This window comes from Loxodonta africana, chromosome 3 (genome assembly GCF_030014295.1).
Source record: "Loxodonta africana isolate mLoxAfr1 chromosome 3, mLoxAfr1.hap2, whole genome shotgun sequence".
NCBI classification, from domain to species: Eukaryota; Metazoa; Chordata; class Mammalia; order Proboscidea; family Elephantidae; genus Loxodonta; species Loxodonta africana.
Genome location: NC_087344.1, coordinates 181,420,802 through 181,445,832, shown reverse-complemented (window position 1 = coordinate 181,445,832; position 25,031 = coordinate 181,420,802). Strand labels below are relative to the sequence as shown.

Genomic DNA, 25,031 nt, shown 5'->3' with positions numbered 1-25,031 from the left:
CAATCCACAGAAACACACAGACTTAAGGCTTCTGGATTTCAGCCAAGTAGAGCCTAAAGACTTATGCCATGTTTATTTTTAATTTTTCTATTTCCTATATTGCCACACTCTGATCTGTATCTCTGTAAGGCTGCAGGAAGAGCCCTAAAGAAAACCCGGTAAGCTCGAGGGTCATTCAGAGCCAGGGTAACAGGCTGATTATGGAGCAGAGGGGTACAGGAGGGTTAAGGGAAGAACTCTGTCCTTCCCCAAGAGTCCTACCTGCTTCTTCCCCCAAACAACACACATGCAGAACCCAACACCTCAGGGAAAATATCCTTGCCTTCCTGAGGTACAGGTTTGGAGGAGGATCAGAAAAGCGGCAGGTCAAGGAATGAGAGAGATTTATAACAATGTCACTTTGAAGTCAACAAATCCAGTGGGAACACTCTTTTTCCCAGTTTTGAGCAAATCCTAACATCATAAGAGAAGGTTACAAAACTTTGATATTAAATCAATTGTGAGATGTAAGCAAAAACACCAATAACTTAGAAAAATAAATACAATTGGGGTTTTGCTGGGACCAGTGTAACCCAGTGAAGACATAGTTTGTAGACTCTGGGTGGAGGAGACTAGGGTGTACCTTGTGCTGCATCTTAGGGGAAAACCTAAGAGATTCTGGGAGTCTTCACAGCAGAGAAGTCACACGTAACTGTCCATGGCCCTAGAGAATCTTTCTGCTCAAAGCTACTCCCATCTCCCCAGAAAAACAGGGCCATCAAAGTCTAGGTTCACTGACTCTGACCAGGCCGTGACAGGTAGCCCCGTTGTCTATCTGTAGGAGGTCCAGGTCAGCAGGGGCTGAGGATGGAGCGGGTAGAAAACCAAACTGTTGCTAAGAACCAAGCTGTGTTTGCAGAAGGAACTTCATTCCCCCAGGACACTTTCCAATCACTGTGGACATCTGTGTCTCCAGCTTTTAGGGCTGAGGCAAATCTTGTTGCCTCTCCTAACCCGATGAGGGCCTGACTTCTGCGGCAGCTGGACTCCAGTCTATAACAGAAGGGAGGCTCTGCTATAGAGAAATAACAGTAACTATGGCAACAAGGAGACTGCCCTGGCTCCTGCTGGTAGGATGGCTTCCAAAGGGCTGCAGTGTCCAGAGGAGGCGCTCATCCTCCGTCCGCCCAGCATACAGAGGAGAGGCGAAGCCCTGAGTGCAGTCAGGAAACAGTCAGGAAGTCAAAAGTCAGTGCTAACAGCCTACAGGGGTGTGGGCTTCTCCACAGGCAAGAGGCAGCAGCAGCAGCAGGTGGCCCTCTCCCTTCTCCATCCAGTTCATGTTTCCACCACTCGGATGAGAGGCAGGGGCTTAGGGCTGGGGGGCTTGGCTATCCGAACGCTGAAAAGAAAGTTGTAAACGCTGAGTGCTGTGTTGTTGCCCACCCTTCACCGAGCCTCCCCTCCATGTCTGTCCCTGGAGTCCTACTTCAGTGCTGGCTGATCTCTTGGGTTCCAAGTGCTCTGAAATGGTAATTGTTAGTGACAGCTAAGAGAAGATTTTAGGCATGCTACTTTCTTCTAGTGGCAGGGACAAGTAAAAGAGAGGGGGCAGTTAAATAACTGAGAAGTGGGTATACCTAGGATCTTGAAAGCAAAAGACCCTCTCCCAAGAAATAGGCATGTATTATGCATACACAATTTTTTGGATATGATTGCAAGGGGTGCACACACATCTAGAAGCTATTCATGGACCCCCTTGGGGTCATGGTATCAGGCTCGACTCTAGGTTAGAAAATGGTTCTGGTGGAGAGCGGATGAGATGAGAGACTGCGAGAGTAAAGTTGGATTTAAAAGAAGCTTGCTTTTGCCTTAGCACTCAAGGTTTCTCAGAGCTCCGTCTCTCCTTCCCTTCCCACCTGGGCCCCACTGCATGCACTCACCTGCCAGGGTTCTCTGTCTTGGCCTGGGCCTGGGTGCTGAAATTGCTGTGACTGACTTGCTTTTCTATCAGGTGTTCCATACGGTCGTGCATCTCTAAATTCTGTAATACAAGTTACAGGGTTAGAACTGGCCGTTTCCTGGATTGCCATTTGTCACATTCAATGGGCTCTTTCCAGTCTCTCCACCTCTGTGTCTGTGCTGCTGCTGTTGCCCCCACCCCTACCATACACACCACCACCAGGATGCCCTCCCTCCTTATCTGTTACTCCCGATGGGTCTCTTCCTCCCATCTCTGCTTCAGCCTCCATCCTCAAGAATGTCCTCCCAATAACTTTGTACAACACTGATCATTTCCTACACATCTTGTATATACTATATTTCCTGTCTACAACTGCCTGTAGTCAGCTCAGCTATTCAATTGCCCTTGTTGATATATACCTATTCTATAAAGTATTCTTAGGTCTTTTTAAAAAATATTTTTATATTTTAGATCTTTTTAAAATATATATGTACATATATTTTTATACTCTTCCTAGGTTTTTTTTTTTTCCCTAATTTTATTTCCGACTCTAGACCACAAACTCCCTGAAATACACGATTTTATCTCTCATTTCTGTCCCACTACAAGGGATCATCACACAGTGGCGGTGAAGCAACCTCCAGGCAGTCAATGGACAAGAAAGGCTCCACAGCAAAGCGGAAATCAAACTAGGAAGACAGTTCATTAGCTAATCAAGCCCATCATCTTGGCCACGGAGAAGACGTCACCTACAGGATACCTCCTCTTTCAAGGTCCAGCTCCATGGCCAGCCCCTGTGCAAAGCCCACAGGGTCAGAATTAAGAGGTAGCCTCCATGTTGCTGTGGCACAGGGTTTGCATCATGATGATATGTCACTTGAGAACAGGGACAGGTCTCATCATTGTCAGCAACTCCCTGAAGGTTCTCAGAAAATGTTTACTCAGCTGAACTAAAGATCAACCAGCCATCCCAGATGCTCACTTCTGAGCAGCAGCTAGACAGAACCAAGACCCCCTCAATAACCTCCCTATATCCAATCTTCCCTTCAAGAGCCCTGCTCCCCTTTCACGGGCTGCCTGGCACACACACCTCTGCCTCCAGATAGGCGACTTTCTCCTTGAGCTCCTGAATGGTCGTGTCCTTTGACTGGATCACTGCTTTTGAATTCTGGAGCTGCAAAGACGTGGGAGACATGGGAGCTCATTTTGAAATGACTCATCACACGCTCATCGAACTTCACCCTCATGGCTGGAGGAGCCGGCAGAGATGAAACACGGTGCTTTGTACCTCTCCCATGGTTTGCTTAGCTTTTCTAGGAAAGCCACATTTCAGCCAATATTAAGCTCTTGATTATTCCAGGAGCAGGAAGGGGATGTAAGAGGTACACCACACCGATAATCCAAAATAAGGGATGATTCAAAAACCATTCCATTTGGCTTTGGAAAATACAAATTATTTACTCATTCAAGAAATATTTATTGGAGTGCTTAATTTATGACAGGCCCCGTTTTAGATAACGGGAAACAGCAGCAAACAAAACATAAAAACCCCAGCCCTCGCAGGGCTGACATGCAGCAAATGTGCCCTCTCAGTGGTGAAAACAGTTAATGCACTCAGCTGCTAACCAAAAGGTTGGCGGTTCAAGTCTACCCAGAGGAGCCTCTGAAGAAAGGCATGGAAATTTACTTCTGAAAAATTAGCCATTGAAAACCCTATGGAGGCAATTCTACTCTGACACACACAGGGTGGCTGTGAGTTGGAGTGGACTCAACAGCAACTTTTTCTTTTTAAGTTCCTGAAACAATTCTGCGCATTGGCATATCCTGAGTATACTACACCCTATAGCTCAGGTGGCAGAAGACAGAAAATTTGCCATGAGGCACAAAGGTTGCCAGTCTTCTGTAGCTAATTGAGTTTACGGTGACTCAGTTATTCATTTACCAGCACTCTTCATAGAATATATGAGAGACTAACCTTTTCCTTCTTTTCCCATTGGAAAGCAGAAGCCAATGGCCAAAAAAGTAGGAGAAATATAGAAGAAAAGCAAATCCCAATAACCCAAACTCTAATAATTGGTAGCTATAACGTTTTATGGGAAGCACATGAGTATAAAGCCGAACTCCCTAGGAGAATAAATTAAGTGGAAGCTTATATTTACAGGAAAGGAGGGCTAGACTCAACGTGGTGACCTCCAGAAGAAGTAGTTCAAGGCACCTGCTTGGACCCTCTTACCTGCTCTATCATTTGCCGAACTTTCCGCTGCTGGCTCTTAAGCATGTCATCCAAGTGGTGGATCTTCTCCCGCAACCCAGCCACCTCCTTTTCCAGGCTAGCGGCCCTGGAGATAAAAACCAGAAGGCTGAGACAAGGGGGAAAGATGCCTTGTCTACCCAGTCACAGGAAAATCCTTGGGTGCGGGAGGTTTCCATCAGGTGTGATTCCCTCTACCTGATCCCCAATGGTCTGCCCAAAAGAATAGCTGGTAGGACACCTTAGAACATCATGCTGGAAGCATCATCAGAGGTCATCTACAGTCCAAATGAGGAAAGTGAGGCTTATAAAGGTTAAAAAGGATATGTCACTCTGGACAGCTCCAGAGGGCAGAGCTAGAGCCCGTGGATGGATGTTTCAGGGGGGCAGTGTTTTGTTTTGTTTTTTAACTGTGCTTTGGACAAAGGTTTATAGAGCAAATTAATATACATATTGCTTTCTGACACTGGCTGCCAACCCCATGACATGTGAACACTCTCCCTTTCTTGAACTTGGGCTCCCCTTTACCAGCTTTCCTGTCCCCTCCTGCCTTCTCGTCCTTGCCCCTGGGTTGATGTGACCATTTAGTCTCATTTTGTTTTATGGGCCTGTCTAATCTTTGGCTGAAGGGTGAACCTCAGGAGTGACTTCAGTACTGAGTTAAAAGAGTGTCCGGGGGCCATACTCTCTGGGTTCCCCCAGTCTCTGTCAGACCAGTAAGTCTGGTCTTTTTTTGTGACTTAGAATTCTGTTCTACATTTTTCTCTCACTCTGTCCAGGACTCTATATTGTGATCTCTGCCAGAGCAGTCGGTGATGGTAGCTGGGCACCACCTAGTTGTGTTGGACTCAATCTGGCAAAGGCTGTAGTAGTTGTGGTCCGTTAGTCCTTTGGACTAATCTTTCCCTTGTATCTTTGTTTTTCTTCATTCTCCCTTGCTTTAGTCAGGGCGGGACCAGCAGATGTATCTTAGGTGGCTGCTTGCAAGCTTTTAAGACCCCAGGAGCTACTCACCAAAGTAGGATGTAGAATATTTTCTTTATAAACTATGTTATGTCAATTGAGCTAGATGTCCCCTGAGACCATGGTCTTCAGCCCTCAGCCTAGCAATTCCGTCCATCCAGGGATGCAGCTTTTATATTAAAACAGGGAAGACTGTTCTCAGATGAAAGCTGTCAGAAGGTGGGCTGCCTCATGTGTAATGAGCTCCCCATTACTGGAAAGATTCAAGTAGGAGCTGGGATTATTGTACCCAGCACCATCACGCTGTGGGTGAGGATTTATACCCGGAGGGAAACAAGATTTGAGGATCCTTAAAGCCTCTTCACATGACTCTGTTTCTCAGTCTCCTGATCCCCAGACCACGGTGTTTCTTTTGCATCTTCTAAGCAAACCAGACCATAACCTCATATAGCAAGCCCCTGGGGAGTGTCCAGGAGCTTCTGAAGAACTGCAGGTCCCATGGACCCTCCAGTTCCACCTGAGGAAGCTGACAAGCACACGCTACTAGAAGACGGCCAGTGCTCGGCTGCAGGCCGAGGGGTTACAAGGCAACCTGAGCAGTCCAACATTCCTTCCTAAACTTCAAACATTCTGGGTTTCCACCCACAGCTCTCCAGTATCCCTACTTCTCGATCTCCTTTTACGTAGAAAACTTGCATTTGTAAAAGCATTTTCCCGAGCCTCGGTTTTGGACGATCTGGTCCTTTTTGTTTCTCCTGCTCCTCCCCTCTCTTGCTCATGAGTGGCTCCACCATAGAGGAAGAGGGAATGCTGAGCAATTTAAAGTAATTCTGATACAAAGGTGAGTCAGGAAGGAGGCTAGAATAAGATGTCTGCGTTTTCACGTCAGGCTGGCCTAAGATGTAGTTTATTCCCAAGAAGAGAAAATGTCCCCATAAGACTGAGGGGTGACGGCACCCAAGACAGCGCCCAGGCCTTAGTAGGCCCTTCATGTAATGTCTACTGAACTATAAAAGGCTCAACTCATACAATGAAGATCAGACTCAATATGATGATGTTAAATCAAATTTGATTTACCATTTGAGATCTTAATTAATTGCCAACAGCATAAAGAATTTCCAAATTCCTGAAAGTACACAATGGCCCAATCTTTGCTCTGTAAGTTTCATTGGTTTGGGGTCTCTGATCGTAGGGAATCTGCACAACTCTCTAATTTGGGAGTTGGAAAAGATCTCAGAGATCACCTGTATGCCACTGCTGACAGGTGGTTCTCAGTTTCTATCTGAATTGCTTTAAGTGACAGGAAGTTCAGTCTCTTCTCACAAAGCCACTCTATTTATTTTTCATCAGCAGGATTCATAGGAAGTTATTCAGTTTTTACCCTTAACTGGTTTACAGCTGGGTTTTGTCTCTGTGGTGACGGAACTGTGGTGAAGTACACTGAGTACAATAATCTCTGGAATAACATGCTGCTTTTTTTTTTTTTTTACAGCAGATGCTTTGCCAGCCCTTGCTTGACCTTGGCTTCTTTCTTTAGTAATAACGTAAGGAAAAAACCATAAAGGCCTTTTCTGTAGGTTATTACTCCGTGGAAAATGAACTCCCCAGAGATGGCAGCCTCCCAAACAGTATCTCCTTGGGCAGGGCCCCACCCTGGGCAAACATGCTGTGAGTCAGGGGTGGAAGATCTGACATCAGCACCAGCTGCTTCCCCGTATCTGGCCACCATGGAAGCTGCAGCCTACGTGGCCCACCTGCCCCAACCTGCACCCCAGCTTCACAGTGAATAGGGCCCTTACTTTTCCTGTTCTGCTCGGCAGTCAGCACTCTGGGTGCGAAGTTCCTCCAAGGCTGTCTCCCCTTCCCTGACCTTCGCCAGTAAGGCCTGGTGATCCTGGATGGGCCAAAGAAAGGAAAATCTGGGATGAGAGAATGGCAATGGTTTCTGTATTTGGTGTGACATAGGCACCAGGGCTGAGACTCGGCCTCTACTGGCCTGGGACAGCTGCCAAGCAGCAGCAGGCCAAGCTGGTTTGATGGGGCAGCCTCCCCTATCAAGGATAACCCTCCCCACCCTCAGCACACAGAAACTTCCCAGTCTTGCCTAGCCACCGGAGGGAGAGCCTGGCCTCCCATTATTCAGGCCCACCTGCCAGCTATGGCTGCCAACCCTGAGGTACCAGGCTGAGCAGATTCTTAAGAAGCTTTTAAACCCCAAAGCGGCAGTTGAATAAGAACCCAACTAAAATGGAAATGGGTTAAGCTCTAGTTAGGGAGAGCTGAAGTTTGATGAGAGAAAGACTCTCCTATTCATTAAAGCCTAAAAGTTGTTTGCAGCTATGTGCCAAAGGAAGCTGTGAAGTGTCCTTTTTTTGCAGCTGCTTGGAAAAGGAGAGGCCCAGCAATCGCCTCAGTCAATCCTTAGGCCCCCTCCCTGCCCAGGAGCCTAGGCACTGAAAAGCAAGACACCAACAATTACCGTCTCCATCCCTAACAAGCGCCTCTGCAGGTCTCCGATTTCCACCTCTTTCTGCTCTACTTTGTCCTCTTCTTTTTGAAGGGCCACATTACTCTCTTCTGCTTCTTTCTGGTACTGGCTGAGTGTGACCTATAACACAGGATAAAACCAAAACCAAACCCATTGCCATCAAGTCAATTACAATTCATGGTGACCCCATGTGTTACAGAGTAGAACTGTGCTAAACAGGGTTTTCTTGGCAGTAATCTTTACAGAAGCAGCCAGGCCTGTCTTCCGCAGTGCCACTAGGTAGGTTCAAACCACCAAACTTTCAGTTACTAGTCTAGTGCAAACCACTTGTGCCACGCAGAGACCCCCAACACAGGATAGGGATGTGTTAAATGGGGGCAAAGGGGAAAACTAAACATGGATATAAACCTTACAAGAGAACCCAAGAACAGCGGGGGGTGGTGGGCTCTGGAGCAGTGATGGGGGAAAGGAGGCAACTCTGATGAGCACACGGCCCCCTCCGATGCACTGCTCTAAGACCACCTCGAGGGACTCGAGCAGAGACCCCAGACTGATTACTAGGGTTAAGCGGCACATAGTTGATTGAGCTCCACTTTAATGAGACACCTGGAACCCACAAGCACCATTTTTCAAATGAACTCTTCAATATCCCCACGAATCCTCCACTGCCACCCCAGTTTAACCAAATGATGTGACTTTCTTGCGAATTTAAAAGCTAATAATCCAGGGGAAGGTATTTCCATGTCCTTCTTTGCATTTCCCCAGCTCTTTTTCACCCTTACTTCAAGTAATATTTCTGCCTGTGTACAAAGGCCATGATGGAACATGGAAGGGCTGCTAGGCATCAGGAAGCATTTGTCTTTTAGCCAAGATGAGAAGCCAATTTCGAAACGATAAAAGCAGGATTTAGAATTAGAAAGATCCTCTCACTTGCCCCCTTTCCTCCCACCTGTGTCTTGACAACAGCCACTCAGCTCAAACAGCCCTTCTTCCGGAGAGTCTTCAGAGCCTTGAGGAGGTGCCCTTCCTTTGTGTACCCACAGAAAACACACATTCCTTCCTCTCATAGCACATGCCGAATTTTGCCTGGTTACTTGTATGCACCCCCCAGGAGGCTGTTAGCTTCATAATGGTAAAGACCTTGGCTCCACTACATTTCCAGAGCTCAGCACAGTGCCTAGCACACAGTAACTGCTCTATGAAATTGTGAATGGAATTGATCTTCATCTAGTCCAATCCCTTCCTTTTACAAGTAAAGGTCTGGCCTATTCAAGGTTCACAGCTAGTGAATGAATCCACTTACTTCACCATCCATTTCAATTCACCCCAATCACCCCAAACCGCCTCCCCAGTTACTTTCTAAAAAACAATCCAGGTAACCGCTGGGAAGCCCGGTCAGGCCTGGGTAAACAACACCAGCAGCCAGTGTGCCTGGCTCCTCCCAAAGTCAGAATCAGGGAGGAAAAAGCAAAGTGCAGGATGACGTGTGATGGGACAGGTCCGTGCTGCACGCCAGCCCTGTCCATAGCAAACTCTCTGCAAATCCTTCTTGACAGTAGCAGCCAGTAGAACGGGAAACCTAAGCTTAATGGCGGGTTATTTTCACAGTAATTGACAATCCTGACCTTCCTACTCCCTGGTTCAGGAAAGTAACCTGTTGCCGTCAAGTCAGTATTAACTCACTGTGACCCTACAGGACAGAGCAGAACTGCCCCCATGGGGTTTCCAAGGCTGTAATCTTTATGCAGACAGGCTGCCACATCTTTCTCCCTCAGAGTGGCTTGTGGGTTTGAATCGGAGCTTTGAACTGGTTCAAAATGGTTAAGCCACAGCTGACGGAAACAAGGGCAGCACACGTGTTGCAGAGCAACCAAAGTTCTTGCCCGTGGGATTTTGTCCCAAGTAGGAAACAGCATTGCCTTGCTCAAAGATGGTGGCTGACTGTACCACTTTGAATGTGTATCACTCTCCACCTTCCAGCCAATAATCCAATCTCCCACATAAGGCTTCAGAAGCAGTTCATAACCAAACAATTTCAAACCAATTTGAAGCCCTGGTTGAACCACCGACCTTTCGGTTAGCAGCCAAGTGTGTAACCACTGCACCACCAGGGCTCGTCTCCCCTAGAATAAAAATTAAGCGCCCTCAATTTAGACTTCAGGAGCCCGATGCAGGAGACTGGGTTACTGGCAAAAATGTGAAGAACAAGCATTCACAGCAGCGCAGGCAGCTGCCATCTTTGAGCAGGGCAGTGCTGTTTCCTACTTGGGACAAAATCTGATGTGCAAGAGCCTTGGTTGCTATGCGAGCATACGCTGCACTTATTTCCGCAGGCCATGAATGAACTGTTTTGAACCAGTTGGAAGCCCTGGTTTGAGCTGCCAACCACTGTGCCAGGAGGGCACCTTTCAGGAAAGTAACCCAGAGGAGAGGCTGAGAAAAGCCCTCGAAGTGCCCACACTAGCCTAGAACAGACCAGCCCATGGGCAGGACCTTAAAGACAAGGCCTCTCATTTCTGCACGTAAACACTGTGCTCAGAGCACCGTGTAAACAGGGCCTAGGTGCCATCACAAAGTTGAAAACAAAGACTCCCCTTCCACATCTGTCCCTGTAGCTCTAGCCAGCCCTGCCTCAAAGGAGCACCTTAATTATAGGAGGGTGTGCTAACCCATCCCAACAGTGGGAACGACCCAAGAAGTGTCTCCTATTGCAAGTGGAAGCTGTGCAGCGTGGGGTTAAAGGAGCCCTGGTGGCTCAACGGTTAGGGGTTAAAGAGTAGCCTTTCTAAACCCTGGGCACATAGCTGCAGCCTTCGGCCTCAGGCCTTTACCGAGAACACTTGTGCTCATACTTTGAAACTCTGGGCTACCAAAGCCCTCCTTGTGTGTGTGTGTGGCCAAAACCAGTGCTTCTAAGATTTCCACAATTCCATAATGCCTTTCAACACAGAAATTTCTTTCCGAAATTCACAGCCTGGTCAGCATTATAGCCTCAATCTCTGCTTCCTCCTGTTCTGCTCCCAGGAGGTAGGGAACTGCTGGTTGCCAAACTGGTAAACTGCCATCCCAACCATCCAAATGGTGGAATCTGAAACAAATGCAGCAAACTTATCACACAGCTATTTCGCTCTGAGGCCACAAATTAATCCCAGTATTGCCCTAAGTCCAAAACATTTAGGATAGGAAAATCTCCTTGTTAAAGTGATTACTAAGAAAAATATAGAATGTTCTTCTAAAGTCCCTTAGAGTGATGAAGTGCTCTCACATGTACTACCTCACTCAATCCATACACCAAACCTGTGAGGCATATTGTATGAACCCTTTTTACGAAAGTGGAAACTAATGATTAAGGAGGTTAAATTATTTCTCCAAATAAGACTTTAACTAATCTAGACATGGTTTGTCATTCTTAGTGCCCTTCACTTGTACCCTCAATCCTCCTCCCAAAAAGTCTCTCTCTTGGTCCCATGAAAACGAAGAGTTCAGGCTGGCCTTCCTCTTTCCACCAGCTCCTGGCGTGCCTCAGCAGGAGATAATCCTATTATTACATATTTACAACATTAACAAAGACTTTACATGTAGATGAACAATAGCAGATGGTTCATCTCACACAGAGTGGTTAGAAAAAACACACCTACTATTTGCCCAGTGAACCTCATTTCATACTCAGAATTTTCTGGAGACGATGGAGGACCTCACACATTTTTAATAGTGGGGGGCTTTCACTGTTTACTTACAGACATCTGTATTTTTTTAATCTTCTATAATAATATAGTATTACTTTTATAACAATAATTAAGATGCACGTTCAAGGTTACAAAGCTCTATACAGGAAAGCTGAGACTGGAGCTAAAGCCTTCTGACTCCATGAGCACGGTTCTTTCCACTACAATGCAGAGTCATCCATTCAGCCAGGCCACATTTATGAAGCACCCACCTTATGCCAAGTGCTGTGCCAGACTCTAAGGAGTCAGTGGTGAACATGACGGTACCAGTCTTTGCCCACATGGTGTTTGAGAGCCCAGGGATCCTGGGCATGCAGAAATGACTTCCGAACTACGTGCTGTCCCGGACCGGCATTACCACTCAACTTCGTTACAGCAGAGAATCAAGAGCTGACCTTTGAACTATCAAGACCAACCTTGGACAGCAAACACTGTGAATGTCCAGGCAAGGGAAAACAGACAGCAGGTGCCTCAGGCTCAAAGCCTTGTCTTTCTACTTGATGGCACCCAACCAGAAAAGTCAAGAAGCCCACATGGAGAAAGTCACTGGCACCTGCCCAGTGAACCTCAGCAGCCCATCCCTTGGAGCACCTCCTGCCTAAATCCCAAATCTCACCTCGAAAGCCACCCGGTCTGACTGGTGCTGCCGCTCAGCCTCCTGCAGCTTGGCAAGCAGGTCCCGCACGGTCTTCCTTAAGCTCTCGGTGTCTTCATTCATATAGGTGTCCACCTATAGTCACAGCAAGGAAGGGAAAGTGAAGTCACTATGCTTGTGACCTGGTAAGAGAAGGTAGGTCTGTCCACCCGTCCACTGGTTTGGACCACCTTGACCAGACCACCCTTATAAAAGAATTCACACACAACAGGAGAGTTAGTCTTAGGAACTAAAGCTCTGAATTATTCATATGAAGACATTCTCCCTTTATACCCTGAAGAACTGAACTAGTCTTAAATCACCAATCACCTAATTATTTTAGGGCACCCTCAGTAATTTTTTTCAGTAATTGTGTATATACATATCAACTAGCTGATGTGTATGTCCTGCTTCCTTCCTTCTGACTAGAGCTCTCAGAGAGCAGAGACTATGTTCCCCTTCAGACGATGGTTCCCCAAGGGCAGGGCCTATGCCACACCCATCACAACGGGAGCATCCCAAAGGCACATCTTTTTTTTTTTTATTTTTATTGTGCTTTAAGTGAAAGTTTACAAATATACACCTTGCTATATACTCCTAGTTGCTCTCCCCCTGAGACAACACACTCCTTCTCTCCACCCCGTATTCCCCGTGTCCATTCAGCCAGCTTCTGTCTGGTTCTGCCTTCTCATCTCTCCTGCAGACAGGAGCTGCCCACATAGTCTCATGTGTCTACTTGAGCCAAGAAGCTCACTCCTCACCAGTATCACTTTCTATCTTACAGTCCAGTCAAATCCCAGTCTTGGGCTAACAGAAGGTCTGGGGATCACGACCTCTGGGTCCTTCTAGTCTCAGTCAGACTATTAAGTCTGGTCTTTTTACGAGAATTTGAGGTCTGTATCCCACTGCTCTCCTGCTCCATCAGGGATTCTCTGTTGCGTTCCCTGTCAGGGAAGCCATCGATTGTAGCCAGGCACCATCTAGTTCCTTTGGTCTCAGGCTGCTGTAGTCTGATTTACGTGGCCAAAGATGCATCTTTTATTGTTTTTTGTACTTGGCACAGATATGAGCATTTAAAGGGTTACTGATGGATGGGCAGGTTTAAGGCAAAAGCACACAACTAGTCCAGGAATCTGATTTGATGTAGGAAAAGGTGTCTCATTGAGGGTACTGCTCAGTCTCTCTCCCAGACACACCCAATTGTGGGCTGGTGGTTCGGCTCAGCTGGCGTGTAAGGTCTCGCCCCCAACTCTTGCTTCAGTTATAAACTCCCTGCAAGTCTGCCAGAAAAAGATCTCCCTGTCTTGCAGCACCTTCAAACCAGAGCATGGGGCTCTCAGTTAGGAGGAGGGAGACAGGGTCCCAGACGCGGTATTATTACCGAGTCCTGTGTACTTTCATTTCTTTCTCTGTGAAGCAGTGAAGACTCCTTACCACGCCCTGCCTTACAGGCTGCCTCAAACCTAAGCAAGATAATATCTCGTAGGGCTTTGAGCTTATGAGAAGAACGGGGCTGAACAGATAATACCAGGTGTTATTATAATTTGTTGCCAACAGCATATTTGTCAAATATGGTGATTCACTTGAAGGGAAGAATCCAAACTGCACACCTAAAGCAGGTGGCTAGAATCACAATATTCTAAACCTAGTTGTCAACAGCTACCTGCTCAGTTCCCCTATATATACACCTAAGCTACTGGGCTGGTAAAAATGCATTAAAAGCCTCCTATTTCAAATAGTTTTCCAAGACTATTTAATGACATGGGAATTTTTCACGATATAATATGAAACTAAAAAAGCAAGCTGCAAAAGTCTGCATATACCAGTTAGAAAGAAATGAACTAAATTTTAACACAGCGACATGGATAGATCCTAATAACATGGTGTTGGGTAATAAAGGAAAAAAACAGAAAACAGACATAGCACAAGTCTGTCACGTAAACTGAAAACAAACATATTTTACGTTGTTGTTGCTGTTAGGTGCCTGTCATGTCAAGTCCAACTCATAGCAACCCTATGTGACAGAACAGAACTGCCCCGTGGGGTTTTCTAGGCTGTGATCTTTATGAGAGCAGACAGCCAGGTCTTTCTCCCATGGAGCCACTGGTGGGTTTGAACTGCCAACCTTTCGGTTAGCAGTTGAGCGCTTAACTATTGCACCACCAGGGCTCCTTACGTATTTTATAGGCATATTTAAAGCCATATATTGAATATATGGGAGGTAAAGGGAGGGAGGACTGGAAACGAAAGGGCAAAAAAAAAAAAAGTAAAATCAGTGAGAGGCCTTGATGGGACCAATAATGATAATGTGCCAAGAACTGACAGGAGTATCTAATTCAATCGGCTTGAGGGTGGAAGAAAAGAAAGCCCAGTCCAAAAAAATTCCCAACTGACCAAAGAAACAAAATACAAAGAAACACTATATACAGCATAACCTCAATATTGTAAATGTATGTTTGCATTAAAGGAAAGTTCACCAAACTGTGGTTTTCTCTGGGTAGATTACAACTGATATTTCTTCTTCTTTCACTTGTCTGTGTTTCTGAATTTCCCAAATTTTCTACAATAAGCATGTCTTGTACTATCTTACAAAGTTGTAAAATACAAAAGCAAATGTTACTTCTTAAAAAGTACAGCCATGAAAGGAAACACTATGCAGTTATTCAAAAGAATGAGATAGATCTATATGTATCTACATAAAAATAAATTTAAAAATTAAAAATCAAGCTACAGAATAATACATTTGCTGCGACCCAGTACGTGTGAAAAGTATGTGCACATACTGTCCTATAGGGTTGCTATGCATTGAAATCAACTCGATGGCACTGGGTTTGGTTTGGTTTTGGTTTATGTGCACATTATATGCATATATTTATACACGTATATAAGATAAGGGTATATATATACATTAACATAGACACATCGGGTATTTCAACATGGTCGTTTGTGTATAGAAAACCGCTCTAAAATATTGGTACTCAATCCTGATTAAACATAATAATCAACTGAAGTGCTTTTAAAAGCACTGACGTCCAGGCTACATCTCAGAACAATTAAATTACCACCTCTGGGGAGGGGGCCCAGGCATCTTTTAAAGCTCCCAAACCAGTTGTCGTCGAGCCAGTCCTGACTCATGGCAACCCCATGTGTGTCAGAGCAGAATTGTGCTCCAACGCGTTTTCAACGGACGAGTTTTTTGAAAGTACAGCGCCAAGCCTTTTTCCCGAGGTGCCTCTGGGTGGACTCGAAACGCCAACCTTCCAGATAGTATCTGAGTGCATCAACGATTTGTGTCACTCAGAGACTCCTTAAAGCTCCCAGGGTCATCCCAATGGACAGCCCAGGGCGAGAAGCACTGCTCTAGAAGGATCTGCCCACTTCAAACTGGTAATAGTAGATACTTCCAAAGAATGGAATTAGGGAACAGCTTTTTCTATTTCTCTATTGTTTGAATTTTACAGCAAGCAAATATTCCTCTTGTATTTTGTGAAAGAGAGAAGACAATAAACTAGGGAATGAGGAGGTGGATCCTCTGTCCCCTGACCAAGCAGCGGTCACCATGGTCTTCCCTCTGTTCCTTACCTCAGGTGGGCTGCTGTATAAGGTCGTCGGACTTTCACTAAAGCCATTTGGCTTTTCTAGCACCACCTGTTCAAAGAAAAAGAAAACTGGTAGTTAACCCAGTCTCAAGCAACCAAGTCCAAAACATTATTCTCCTAAGACTGCAAATCTTACAAGGAAGGAAGGAGAAAAAGAAAAAAAAAAAGACTTCCAGTGCTCCGTGGGAAAATGGAAAGAAGAGAGGGTGGAGAAGTGGGTGAGGATTTGAGAGGGACTATTTTTTATATAGGGTTGCCATGAGTTGGAATCGGCTCAGCAGCAATGGGTTTTTTTTCACCCCAGCCTTGTAGGGAGAAACAAGGAAGCCTAAGGCTAAAACCTTTCGGCAGGTTGGAAAATGCAGGGCCCCCCTTCCTTGCAGCCCGGGGAACACAAGCAGCTGCATGTCACAAACAGAAAGAGTTTTCCTCGCCTCCGGGGATCCTGACAAGGTTTGGCAAAGCATAAGTCAAAAAAGGAAACAGCATTTGCTAAAATTATTTCCAACCCAAAGCCTGATTATTCATCATATGATGGGTGGTTTGTGCAAACAAGGGGCCTGGCCTTTTGGGTATCTCTGAGCACAAACAGTTCTTACTGCCACCTGACAAAGCACCTCCCGCCAGCCAGAAGTGAGCTCAAGCAGCAAAAGTCCTACCGTTAGCCAGAGCAAAATGAATTAGTGGAATGTCTTTCACACAGGCTTAGCATAGCCCATGCCCAAGATGAACTTTCCAGGTACCAGCTGCTGGGCCATGTTCCCCTCAGAGGAACGGGGCAGGGGCTGCTGGGGAAAGACCATCTCACCCAAACCAAAACGCAACTCAAGAAGTGTCACTCAGAATTCAAAAGCGGGTAGGGTAGCGTCATGGAAGAGATAGCTCTCTGCTCTCCTTAGGACATTTCTGTGCTTGAATTTTGGAAAAGCAGGATCACAGGACTATCCACCCCAGGAGGAACTTATCCAACCACTTCAGTCTAACAAACACTTGCTGATGGCCTTCTGTGTCCAGGCCTTATGCCAGAATGCAGAAAGAGGGACAACGCCTAGTCTTAAAGAGCTTCCTATACCAGGGTAGAGACAGCTATGCACAGAGATAACTAATAGGCTAGGGCCAAGGCTTCCAACATGTACTGCAGGGGCGAAGTCAACATATAAGAAATTTGGATCTACAGTTGATCATTCGCTTCACAAGACTTTGTTTTACAAGAGGATTGATCACAGAAGTCTTCTAGATGAGAGGCTTTGCCAATGAACTTAAAATAATTTGATTTATATACATTCAATTTTTGTTGTGTTTTAGGAACATCTGCACCTACATATAGGCTGAAATGTGCAAAGGCATGTGCCGATCTGCTGGAGAGCCCTAACTAGATTGTGAGTGCTCAGAGAAGTCAGCACGTCTACATCCTCGCCCTTCCTGGCACTGGGTGATTGGTAAATGGGCCTGCCTGGTACAGTCCCATCTCCTAAGTGGGGATTCAACCATGGAGCAATTCCTTTTACCTGTACCTCCCGTTGGAGAGAATCTCCTGGATCTCTGTCAAGCTTGCTACTTATATCTTCTCGGAGCTTCTGGAGGCAGTTCCTGGCCTGGGAAGGGAGGGCAAGTAACTTTACCTCTGGGGTAGGGACAGAGAGCATACCAATTCACCCACTTTCATGCCCCATCCCTAACCTGCACCACTCTGAGTCAGGCACTGTTCTAGGCACTGCCTGAGGGAAGGAGGGACCCTGGTCACATGGCTACAGCCCAGTTCCTCCTGCAGAAGCAACAAAGTAAGCACAGACCCTGCTCTGGTGGAACTAACACTCTGTTTGGAGAGACAAGTGCCAAGGAGTAGCATGAACCAGGGAGAGGGTTAGGAAATACTGGGAAAGGTTGGTTAGCAATTTCAGATAGTAAGGCTGAAGACAGTGCTCTTGCTGTGTTGTTAGCTGCTGTTGAGTCGGCCCCCAACTCAAAGCAACCCCATGCACAATAAGATCGACCATTGTGACCCACAGGGTTTTCCGTGCCTGATTTTCAGAACTAGGTCGTCAGGCCTTTCTTACTAGTTTGCCTTGGTCTAGAATCTCCACTGAAACCCGTTCAGCATCACAGCAACACACGAGCCTCCACTGACAGACGAGTGGTGGCTGCGCTTGAGATGTACTGACTGGAAACCAAACCCGGGTCTCAGCATGGAAGGCCAGAGTTCTACCACTGAACCACCACTGCTACCTACATGGTATTTAATAAATATTTGTTGGTTAATGGATTGAGGCCAAAGGGTCAGAAATAATACTTGACACATGGGAGAGCATGGTGGCACTTTGGGGATATGAAAGGAGCAGAGGGGGAAAACTGGCACCCACAGATGAAGGAAGCCAAGTAAGAATGGGAGGTTTAGAGAAATGGCATGGGCACTCCCACAGAGAGAAGGGAGCAGCGCCCACCTCCTGGATGTACTGGACCTCACTCTTCAGCTGGTTAATATTCTTTTCATGGATCTTCTTATCTCCAGACCTTCCCTTCAAGTACACCTGAAATAGGGAAGATGGCACTATTTATTTATTTATCTTTACCACTCCTCTTTTTTTTTCTTTTTAATTTTTATTGTGCTTTAAGTGAAGTTTACAAATGAAGTCAGTCTCTCACACAAAAACTTATATACATCTTGCTACATACTCCCAGTTGCTCTCCCCCTAATGAGATAGCCCGCTCCCTCCCTCTCTCTTTTTGTGTCCATTTCGCCAGCTTCTAACCCCCTCTACCCTCTCATTTCCCCTCAAGGCAGGAGATGCCAACATAGTCTCAAGTGTCCACCTGATCCAAAAAGCTCACTCCTCACCAGCAGCCCTCTCCAACCCATTGTCCAGTCCAATTCCTGTATGAAGAGTTGGCTTTGGGAATGGTTCCTATCCTGGGCCAACAGAGGGTCTGGGGGCCATGATCATCAGGGTCCTTCTAAAGACAACACTATTTAGTTGCAAAATATCAAGTTAAATTAATTCCACACAAACAGGCACTCTCGTACACTACTGGTGGAAGGGTAAATTGTTCCCACCTTTCTGGATGGCAATTTGGTGATTTAGATCAAAAGACTTCAAAATGTGTTTACTCTAACCTAGCAAATTTACTTCTGGAAGTTTATCCTAATGAAATAAATTGAGCTAAAGATTTATAGTAGCATAAATACTCATCCATAATCATAGAAAGGGGACTGGAAAAATGCAAACTAGTCACTGTGGCTCCCTCTATGGAAGAAGGTTGTAAGAAGTGGTTTTCACATTTTGCTTTGTATACCATGCTTGAATCTTTTATAATTGAGAAAATATTTCTATATTATAAAACACAGACATACATGGTTTAATAACACATGTTCAGCAAAATATTGTTTATGTTCACAAAAAACTAGAAACATGAAATATCCAATGATAGGGGATTAATTAAATATATTATGGTATGTCTATACAATGAAGGACCCCTGGTGCACAGTAGTTAAGCACTTGGCTGATAGCCAAAAGGTCACTGGTTCGAATCCACCAGCCTCTCTGAGGAAGAAAGATGTGGCAGCCTGCTTCTGCAAATATTTACGGCCTTAGAAACGCTATGGGGGCAGTTCTATTCTGTTGTATAAGGTCACTATGAGTTGGAATCAACTCAACGGCAACGGGTTTGGGGCTTTTTTTTTAGTATGTCTATACAACAGAATAATATGCAGCCTTTAAAAATTCTAAATATTTACACCTATTGACACAGAAAATGTTATATCATTAACGTGCAGAAAAAGAAGGTTGTAGAAAAAAAAAACAGAGTATATAATATGATGTCATTTTGGAAAAAATGTACATGAATAAGAAAGTCTTGGGGAGGATACACAATTTTAACAATGGTGGTCTTAATTTCTCCAAGGGGCATGCAATCACTTTGAGTAAGAAGGAAAAATTAATTAAGGGCATCCAAGTTGGAAAAGAAAAATTAAAACCATCTCCATCTGCAGATGACACAATCTTGTACATAGCATGTCTTAAAAAGAGTTCAATAAAAAAAAAAAACTATCAGAATAACGTTTAGCAAGGTTTCATTATACAAGATCAATATACAGAAATCCGTCGTATCTCTATATACTAGCGATTCAAAATCCAAAATAAAATTAAGAAAAAAAATCCTATTTACAATAACATCAAAAAAGAATAAATCACTTAGGAATAAATTTAGCAAAAGAAGTATAAGACTTGTACACTACAAACTACAAAACATTTTTGAAAGAAATTAAAGAAGACCTAAATAAGTGGAAAGACATTGTATTCATGGACTGGAAGACTTAATATTGTTAAGATATAATATCTCCAAATTGATCTACAGATTCAATACAATTCCTATCAAAATCCAAATTGGTTTCTTTAAAGAAATTGACAAACTGATCCTAAAATTCATATAGAAATGAAAGGGACCCCAAAGAAGTCAAACTAATTTTGAAAAAGACAAAGTTGGAAGATTCATACTTCCTGATTTCATAACTTACTACAAAGCTACAGTAATCAAAACAGTATGGTACTGGCAAAAAGATAGACATACAGATAAATAAAATTTAGAATCCGGAAATAATAATATGATATTATGACGTTATGTATTAATAATAGCAGTTGTTATGTGCTGTTGAGTCGATTCCAACCCATAGAGACCCTACAGGACACAGCAGACCTGCCCCATAGGGTTTCTAAGACTGCCACATCTTTTTCCCACAGAGCTGCTGGTGGGCTTGAACTGCTAGCCTTTTGGTTAGCAACCAAGCAGCTAGCCACCGTGCCACCAGAGCTCCTTATAATAGCTCCATATAAATAGTAATATGTTTAACTGCTTTTTCACAAGAGTGCCAAGACAATGCAATGAGGAGAGAATACACAGTCTTTTCAACAAATGGTCCTGGGACTAGTTATCCACATGCAAAAGAATGAAGTTGGACCCCTTCCTCACACCATACACAAAAATAAACTCAAGGGATGCAGACCCCAAATTCTCATAAAAAGACCAGACTTAATGGTCTGAGACTAGAAGAATCCCGGTGGTCAGGGTCCCCAAACCTTCTGTTGGCCCAGGACAGGAACCAATCCCGAAGACTACTCATCAGACATGGAAGGGACTGGACAATGGGCTGGAGAGAGATGCCGATGAAGAGTGAGCTACTTGTATCAGGTAGACACTTGAGACTGTATTGGCATCTCCTGTCTGGAGGAGAGATGGGAGGGTAGAGAGGGTTAGAAACTGGCAAAACGGTCACAAAAGGAGAGACTGGAAGAAGGGAGCGGGCTGACTCATTAGGGGGAGAGTAAGTGGGAGTATGGCGTAAGGTGTATATAAGCTTACATGTGACAGACTGACTTGATTTGTAAACTTTCACTTAAAGCACAATAAAAATTATTTTAAAAAATAAATAAATTCAAAATAGATTACAGATCTATTTGTAAGAGCTAAAATTATAACTCTGAAGAAAATACAGGAGTTAAATCTTTGTGATCTTTCTCAGACAGAACACCAAAGAAACAGGAGACAAAAGAAAAAAATAGGTAAATTAGGCTTCATCAAAATTAAAACTTTTGTGTTTCAAAGGACAGCATAAAGAAAGTAAAAAGACAACTCAAGAAATGGGAGAAAATATTTGCAAATCATACATCTGATTAGAGTCCAGTATCAGAATATACTCTATTAACTCAACAATAAAAAGACAAATAACTGAAATTTTTAAATGGGCGAATGATTTAAGTAACATTTCTCCAATGAATATATACAAATGGGCAATAAGCACATGAAGAAATATACATCATAAGTCACTGGGGGAATGCAAATTAAAACCACACTGAGCTATCAGTTCACACCCACTAAGATGGCTATAATAAAAAAGGAAAAAAAAAAAAAGAAAATAACAAGTGTTGTCAAGGATGTAGAGAAATTGGAACTTTTATCCATTGCTGGTAAGATTGTAAAATGGTGCAGCCACTGTGGAAAAGTTTGGTGGTTCCTCAAAAGGTTAAACATAGAGTTACCATATGACCCAGCAATTCCACTCCTAGATAAGTACCCAAGAGAACTGAAAACATACGTTCACAGAAAAACCTTTACACAAATGCCATAGCAGCATTATTCAATATAGCCAAAACGTGGAAACAACCCAAATGCCCATCAACTGATGAATCACTAAACAAAATGTGGCATATCCATACAATGGAATATTCTTTAGCCGTAAAAATGAATTAAATACTGATACGTGCAGAACTTGGATGAACCTTGAAAACATAATGCTAAATGAAGGAAGTCAAACACAAAAGACCATATGTTGTATGATTCCATTTATATGAAATATGCAGAACGGACAAATTCATAGAGAGAAAATGCAGATTAGTGGTTGCCAGAAGCTGTGGAAAAATAGGAATGGAAGCAACTGCTAATGGGTACAGGATTTATTTTGGGGATGATGGAAATATCCCAGAATTAGATAGTAGTGATGGCAGCACAAAAGAGTCCTGATGGCTCAATAGTTAAGTGCTCAGCTGCTAACCAAAAGGTTGGAGGTTCAAACCCACCAGCTGCTCTGTGGGAGAAAGACATGGCAGTCTGCTTCTGTAAAGATTACAGCCTTGGAAACCCTATGGTGCAGTTCTATTCTGTTCTACAGGGTCGCTATGAGTCAGATCAACTTGACAGCAACAGGTTTGGTTTTTGGTGGATGGTTGCACAATTCTGTAAATATACTAAAAACCACTGGACTGCACACAATAAATGGGTCGATTAATTGTATGGTATATGAACACAGCTGTTTAATAAGAGAAGAAAAAGAATAAAAATTGTTTCATTTTAAAATGAGTTTCATAAGCACACAACCCATCTGTCTCCACAGCCTCCTACAGCTAAACATGAGCAGTGAACAGGGACTAAGAAAGGTCATCCCATCCCTCCTCATGCCCTCGGCCAGGAAACACAAAGTCATTGCAGACAGACTTTGGTCTCCAGTGTTAATTAAGATCTTCCCAGGAGATGGCCGGAAACTAGCACCTCAGGTCTGGTTCTCTCCACGGTCAAACCAAAATTTCCCTTCGACAATATCGGCTACTCCCTCTTGCTTACCAAAGGGAGAAAAGGTGAAGGAGAATTAAGCTTACCTTAATGATCTCCTCATGTCCATCGTTGGACTCCACCAATTCTGAGGCCAGAGACTGACCAGCTGACCGGCCGGATACCATGGCATAGGTCTTCCTGCCCGCCTGCCAGAGAAAAATAGGAATGGCTCAGAAATATATGGCAAGCCCAGAGCTTCTGCCCTTCAACCAATGCAGAATACCTGCTCCTCAACAGACTCAAGAAGTTAGTCTGATTTTGCCATCTAAAAATTCATCTCAGAACCACTACCAGAAACCACACAGCAGCAAGAACACTAGACAAGGAAAATTAGTAGAAATTACAGGTTAGTTTTCATTTTAGCGGGGTCTCACCACCCCTCAAAGTAGCACACAATATAGCTTTCAGTTGAATGTGTCTGAAAGCTGATGCTCTGAAGCTCTTAGCAGCAAAGGCGCCTCCAGGAAGCAGTGGGGTAAGGGCTCAACAGCAAGGAAGGGGAACAGCCAAGAGGAGGAGGCCTCACCCCACAGAAACCTTGATACCTTCTGGGCTATGTGTTCAAGTTCATCTCCTGTTAGTTCGCTCTGGAGAGTCAGCCTGAGAATGTCCGCGCTGCCCTAATAATGACAACGACAACAACAATATCCCCTTACCTTCATGGTCTACAGGTACGAAGCACTACAAGAACACTTTTGCCAGCCCTTTGGAGTGGGCGTTATCGCCATTTCACAGATAAAGACAACTGGGGTTCAGAGAGGTAACATTAGCTTGCCAAGGTCACTTCCCTCCCGGGTGGTGGTACGTCTCTGTGGCAATCTGACAATGCCCTTTCCACCAAACCACAGGCATAGCAGAGATTACTCTACACATTGCCCCACACAGCTCCAGTGGGGTGACCTGGTCCTCAGATTCCAGGAGGCACACTGCATGGATTCCTCTTCCCCCCAGGCCTGAAGACGTCACCCCCTCAGCTGCCCAATCCAGAATTTCTGCTTCTGACAGTCAGCCAGAAAATTACTGATGCACTTCACAAGACTAGGGTATCCTTCCTGAGCCAAAGTAAAGGAAAGGACCTGAACCCAAACCCCTATTTCTATGGCCACCTAGAAGCTATCCAAACGTTCACCCTTCAGCCAGTGATTAGACAGGCCTATAAAACAAACAATAACACACATAGTTCAACCATGTATACAAGACTAAATGGGCACACCAGCCCAGGGGCAAGGACGAGAAGGCAGGAGGGGACAGGAAAGCCGGACAAATGGAAATGGGGAACTCAAGGTCAAGAAGGGGAGAGTGCTGACATGTGGCAGGGTTGGCAAAATGTCACAAAATGTGTACAAATTGTTTAATGAGAAACTAATGCTCGGTAAACTTTCACCTAAAGCACAATTAAAGAAAAAAAAATTCAAAAGAAAGCAGGTTAGATAATAGGTATTCATCTAGAGATCAGCCTAATTTCAAAGGATGAAGCAAGTTTTCTTTCATAAGTCAAGGAAAGTTAAAAAATAAAAACGAAAACACTTTGTGTGTAGGAGGGGAATCTCAGGGGGGATGTGGTGACAAGAAGAAGTGGGAGCCTAGTAATTTGGGCAAGTGATAATTCTGAGAGTGGGTCAGCAAGGCAGGTGGACCAAGCCTTGCCACAACCTATGCTTTGTGTGAAGGTGGGTGTCATAGATTGAATTATGTCCCCTCAAAAAGTGTGTATCAATTTGGCTGGGCCATTTCAAGCATTTCCACTGTTGTATGGTTGCCCTCCATTTTGTGATTATAATTTTATGTTAAAAAGGATTAGGGTAGAATTATAACACCCTTACCCAGGTCACATTCCTGAGCCAATGTAAAGGGAGTTTCCCTGGGGTGTGGCCTGCACCACCTTTTATCTTTCAAGAGGTAAAAAACAAAAGTGAAGTAAGCAGCATGGTGGGGACCTCAAACCACCAAGAAGACAGTGCCAGGAGCCCAAAGCGTCCTTTGGACCCGGGGTCCCTTGCACAGAGAAACTCCTGGTCTGGGGAAAGATTGATGAAAAGGCTGACGGAGAGAGAAGGCCTTCCCCTGGAGCTGACACCCTGAATTTGGACTTCTAGCCTCTTCACTGTAAGAAAATAAACTTCTCTTTGTTAAAGCCATCTACTTGTGGTATTTCTGTTATAGCAGCACTTGATGACTAAGACAGTGGGCGAGGGGCTGACCCACTCTGGGCCTCTGCGTCCCACCTGAAAAATGAGGGGTTAGTTATATCCCTGGTGGCGCAAGGGTTAAGCACTCGGCTGCTAACTGAAAGGTTGGTGTTTCGAATCCATCCAGTGGCTCTGCAGA

At 44.6% G+C, this 25,031-nt stretch overlaps 1 protein-coding gene across 4 annotated transcripts in view; it reads right to left on the bottom strand.

The window, feature by feature from the left end:
• Positions 1-1,175: 1,175 nt before the first annotated feature.
• TUFT1 (tuftelin 1) overlaps positions 1,176-25,031 on the bottom strand; it is a 43,200-nt gene continuing 19,344 nt past the window's right edge. The window contains exons 2-13 of one of the 4 annotated variants that reach the window (XM_010589431.3): positions 23,249-23,323; positions 22,748-22,849; positions 18,044-18,130; positions 17,111-17,197; positions 15,586-15,651; positions 11,986-12,099; positions 7,636-7,764; positions 6,956-7,050; positions 4,176-4,281; positions 3,033-3,116; positions 1,923-2,023; positions 1,176-1,381 (exon numbers count right to left, since the gene is read on the bottom strand). In XM_010589431.3, the coding sequence (XP_010587733.1) occupies positions 1,318-1,381; positions 1,923-2,023; positions 3,033-3,116; positions 4,176-4,281; positions 6,956-7,050; positions 7,636-7,764; positions 11,986-12,099; positions 15,586-15,651; positions 17,111-17,197; positions 18,044-18,130; positions 22,748-22,849; positions 23,249-23,323 (1,110 nt within the window). In that variant the 3' untranslated portion in view covers positions 1,176-1,317. The other 3 variants (XM_064282587.1, XM_010589433.3, XM_010589432.3) reach the window with 3 other exon arrangements.